This window comes from Armigeres subalbatus, chromosome 3 (assembly GCF_024139115.2).
Source record: "Armigeres subalbatus isolate Guangzhou_Male chromosome 3, GZ_Asu_2, whole genome shotgun sequence".
NCBI lineage: Eukaryota > Metazoa > Arthropoda > Insecta > Diptera > Culicidae > Armigeres > Armigeres subalbatus.
Window position 1 is genome coordinate 59,413,453 of NC_085141.1, and position 4,790 is coordinate 59,418,242.

Genomic DNA, 4,790 nt, shown 5'->3' on the forward strand with positions numbered 1-4,790 from the left:
GAAACATCCTTGAGAATAACCATCACGAATAGAATCTGTCAGTGACAGTGCAGTGTTCCAACAACTTTTCTAAATGCCCTACCGGGATATGTAAATGGAGCATTACAATTCAATCAATTATTCATCGAATGGAACCCGGAGAGCGGATGTTAGTTGCTGCAGTTACTGACTGGCTTTATTGTTCCCAGCTGGAAAATTAGATAATGTTCAGTGACGTGTCAAACCACTCAGTGCGAGAGGAGTTCCCCGATGATGACACCGGCGGCAGATGGCAGCAACGAACGAACGGGGGCCAATAAATGCATCGCTTGGCTTTCCTTCCTCGAAGGCAGCCAACTCGTGCCGGCTCGGCGGCTGTGTCGGCAGCTGCTGTGAATCCCGTCTCACGTCAAGTGCCGTTGTAGTAAGGGCTGCAAGCTAACCCTGTTGGCTACAGTTTGATTATTCATTAGATTGCTCGGCGAGAAGCGGAACATTTCTTGGCACCAAATGTAAGAATCATGTCGTAGCGATAAAACGCCTTGCTTGCCTGCCGTGCGCAACCGATATGGGAGTATCGTTGCGGCAAGTATATGTGGTTCGTGTTGAAGACTCTACGAAGGAAAATTGCGCTTGATGTAGCTTTTTAACAATTGGTTTCAGCAAGAGGAGCGATTAAATCGAGTTGATAGTTTTTTACATTTCAAAACAGTTTACTCCACGATTTCCTACCACGATTTAGATCGAGCTGATAGATGCAGAAGATCCTATTCCCTATTGGAAAAAATAAAACTTGTCGATGATATTCAACTCCGCGATAGAGGGAAAGCTCGTTTTATGTGAACTGCCATATAATTATGGACTGATTTCCATTTAAATGAATATCACATGATGAGTGATGAGAATTTTTTTAATGCAAATTAAACGTGTGGACATTTAGACAAACAGACGGTTCAAGTTAGACTTAACATACGACGCTAACCAACGGAATATTGTTATCTTTACTTAAAAATCGGGACAATTAGATTTATTTATCATCAGACTAAGGCCGGAGTGGCCTGTGCTGCACATAAAAGACTTCTCCATTCAGCTCGGTTCATGGCTGCACTTCGCCAACCACGCAGTCTGCGGAGGGTCCGCAAGTCGTCCTCCACCTGATCGATCCACCTTGCCCGCAAGCCCAAGTCCTGGTGTTAGGTGGGACGCTAAACAGCCCTGACACGACGGCCCTCCGACGAGACAGGAGGTTTGCGCAGGCCCAATAAGCCGCCTTTAAAAACAACTATTACGAACGACATAGAAGATAATACGACTCGATACAATCGGCAACGACCTAGGCGGAACAATTAGAGCAAACATTAAATTACAGTTCCGCTTGAGAAAACAAAAGACAATCCCCATTCCGGAACATCGGATGAATGAATAACACTTTGTGAAATTGTAGGACTGAGTAGTCATTCAATAATTAAAACAATCATTTCAAATTAATCAGCCTACATTACAAAGCTACAATTTATTACATTTAGATTATTATTGGTTTTCAAACATGCGTTTAACGGTATTTTGTGGAACATTATTATCACCAATCCATTAACACCTAAAATCCACCTTGTCATTTATGTTCGATTGTATCGTTCGTTAAAAAAAAATAAACAACTGCACATTCTGTTCGAACTTCCATAGTTATTTTGTTAGACAATAATATTTTCACTGATTTCCCATGTCTTATAATTTGAAGCATTATTTCAGCCCTGCAATGAAACCGTTTCGTTTTGGTTTATTGAATTCGGAAACGATATATCAAACTGTATCAAAATAATTAGATAAGTAGCAGTTGCGCCAATCATCTGAAATAAAAAAAGAAAAACATTAATACTTTATTTTTTTGTGTTTGTAATATACGTGGCTCACCGTGTAAAGCAATGTCCAATCATACACGAATAATCCACAGGTGATGACTGGACTTCGGTGGAGCAATTGCTGCGAAAAGATGTTCAACTGCGAAAGATATGATAATTGGTTGTAACAGCAGACATTTTCTCTATGGGAAGCATTACCTCGTTAATTACCACACTTGAAGTAGAGCAGTTGATGGCTTTGTGAACCAGAACTCCCATCTGCTTTCCCTGTCAATAAAGAAGGGTTAATTAAACAATATTGCAACCCTACATCAAATTAAACTAACCTCCCTCGTTACTTTGCTGCCTACGGCGATAAAGAACAGTACGAAGAATAGATAATACAAGTACCAAACGAAATTCAGCAGGCCCATATAATACATCTCGTCCCAATATAGCAACGTCTTGAACAGACCGAACGAACAGACAACGCCAATCACGAAACACAAACCGACGCAAAATGTTATCTGAAATAACTTTCATTTTAGAGTATCGCTTCGATCGATTAATAACCGATCCGCAAACCTGAACAGAGAAGCAGTAATTCACCAGTTCCACCACGTCGTTGAGCTTGTCATGAAGAACTTTTATTTGCCTCAAGGCTAAGAGCTGCTCCCTCTCGCTGCATACCATCATTTCCAGATAGCCCGTCGTTTTCGAAAATACGTTCGGCACGGAGTTTACTGGGAAGTACATTCTGAAATGGCAACGGTTAAAAAATAGTTGACAAGAATAACTTAACTTCGCGATGTGAACTATTTATTATACCGGAAGGCCTCATTCAAAGTGATATATCTCTTCGCCAACAAAAGTGCCAACGTAGCTGCGTACACGAAGATTACGGAATAATGCATGGTGAAAATAACCGACTCAAATCCATATTCAAGCTCCACCTCCCAACGGTTAACAGGAAACCACATGATGGATACCAAAACACCGGAAATGGTTAGCAATAATATTTCTAAAACCATTCGTCGTTGTTGACCATAATCAATGTGGTTGCCCATCGTTCCAAACTATGTTAATTGCAAGAAAAAAAATGGTTTCAGGGAATTTATTTTTTTCAGTTTATGAAATTATTCACCACATAATCCACCGAATCAATCGACGCTACAATCCGATGAATTGTAGTGGCGACATAGCGACTAAATGCGACACATCCCATAGGAAGCAAGTAGAACATGATAACAATAATGTTTCCACTTTCGTCGAATATTCGCGACCCGGTGTCGTACACCAAATCCTTCGACAAGCAGTTCCAGTTGGTTCGAAGCATGAAAACGAAAGTTGCGACCAGGTGCAATTGATTCACGGACTTCTTCCAACTTGTAAGATTTTCTCCATTGAAAATGGGCGTTAGTCCCAAACACTTGGTAACTATGTTGCAAGGTGCAATGGAGTACCAAACACTGTTGGTCGAACTTGCCCAGGACATGACTCTGAGTCTCGACGACCGGACGCAATACTGACCCAGGTGTTTGCAATTATGATTTTCGATTCCTTGCCATAAGTGCATTGCACATATCGTCAGTTCCATGCATCAGTGGCACAACTCTGAATCTGCGATGTTTCTGTATATTTGAGATAAAATTCTAATCGCTTTGATTTTTCATGTATTGTGAATTGAAAAGTAGTCTTTTGCTAAATAAAATTCAATTCTGTTTCCTATTTTTGGCAACCCAAATCTATCGAATGAAAACTTTAGACTTGTGGCAGTTTTACACAAAACCAACTATATGTGGCAATCAGATAGTTGCTGTCAGATGTGAGTGAAAATATAGGGCAGGCTATAAAATGATTGGCTTAATTGATATAATTCCTTGCACGGAATTAGAACTATTAATACTCGTTATAAATTTTATCGGCTAATACAATTTCATGATGGCCTTAATGATTTCATCCTGTTTTAGGAAAAAGATTACAACATATCATTAAAATCTTCTTCTTCTTCTTTTCTTTTCCTATTCTAAAATGAGTTTGCATTTCCTTTGAGGCATTATAACTCACGAACGGGTTGATCGATTTGCTTGAAGATATGTTCATCGATCGATTCGTCTTGAGATCAGCTGTGTTTATACATACCAGGAGTTGCTCAATTTGATGGGGACAGTTGGACGGGGTTCAGCCAAACCACACCAAGCGGCTTTTCGACTGACTTGTGATATTTTTTTCGTACAAGGACAACGGAAATAGTTTCATATTAATTTAGGCGTACATTTGCAGTAAGATATCCTCAGTTATAGGGTTGAGAGATATTCGATACGATTTGCGATCGATTTCTAAACTAAACGATGCTAAAGAAAGTTTCAGCAGAAAAATCGGTAATTTTTCGTTGACGCTTGGTGCGACTTGGCTGCACCCCGACCAGTTGGAAAAATGACAAAATGCAACGGTGAGTTCTAAAGAAAGCCATCAAGCTAGAACTGAAATCGATCTAGAGTGCTGCAATAAACTAAATAAATGACAGATCGGGGGAAATATGGGCATCATTAACACTCGGGGAAGATTAAACACCCCATGGGTACAAACATATGCGAAGGGTTTTATTTCATTTTCTTGTCTATTGTTTGTGTTCGATCATACCTTTCTACTTCTTGAAAAAACAGAAAAAATCGTATGTGATGCCTTCCAGCTCCGTAGCTGGAATTAAAACAAATAAGGCGCTTTAGATCCATCTGAGGGTCCAGCTCCAGGTAGACCACTTCCCGTTTTCGACCAACGCCGGTGTAGGGGTCCTGGGAGTCAATGGACTGGACACTCTATGGAATCGCGTCATTTTCACAAGGAAAACGTATTATGTAATATTGGGGACCTAAACCATTTACTTGAATCTTAAATTGAAGCACAACGAGGCTTGAAGTCAATTTTGTGGAAAACAATCGGATTTTGTGATTTTTTTTGACAATGCGACAT

At 40.1% G+C, this 4,790-nt stretch overlaps 1 protein-coding gene across 1 annotated transcript; it reads right to left on the bottom strand.

The window, feature by feature from the left end:
• Positions 1 to 1,670: 1,670 nt before the first annotated feature.
• On the bottom strand, positions 1,671 to 2,758 carry LOC134225443 (gustatory and pheromone receptor 33a-like). The gene is made up of 6 exons (XM_062705525.1): positions 2,646 to 2,758; positions 2,403 to 2,574; positions 2,165 to 2,344; positions 2,037 to 2,105; positions 1,891 to 1,977; positions 1,671 to 1,826 (listed from the first exon to the last, which is right to left on the bottom strand). Exons 1-6 carry the CDS (start codon positions 2,729 to 2,731, stop codon positions 1,725 to 1,727), a joined length of 696 nt encoding a protein of 231 aa, XP_062561509.1. The 5' UTR covers positions 2,732 to 2,758; the 3' UTR covers positions 1,671 to 1,724.
• Positions 2,759 to 4,790: the final 2,032 nt, after the last annotated feature.

Excerpts from the sequence above, each read along its gene's own strand:
- LOC134225443 (XM_062705525.1), bottom strand. The coding sequence starts at position 2,731 with ATGCATTATTCCGTAATCTTCGTGTACGCAGCTACGTTGGCACTTTTG. Across the intron at positions 2,345-2,402 it reads ATTACTGCTTCTCTGTTCAG|ATAACATTTTGCGTCGGTTT; the intron begins GTTTGCGGATCG and ends AAGTTATTTCAG. Across the intron at positions 2,106-2,164 it reads GCAGCAAAGTAACGAGGGAG|GGAAAGCAGATGGGAGTTCT; the intron begins GTTAGTTTAATT and ends CTTTATTGACAG.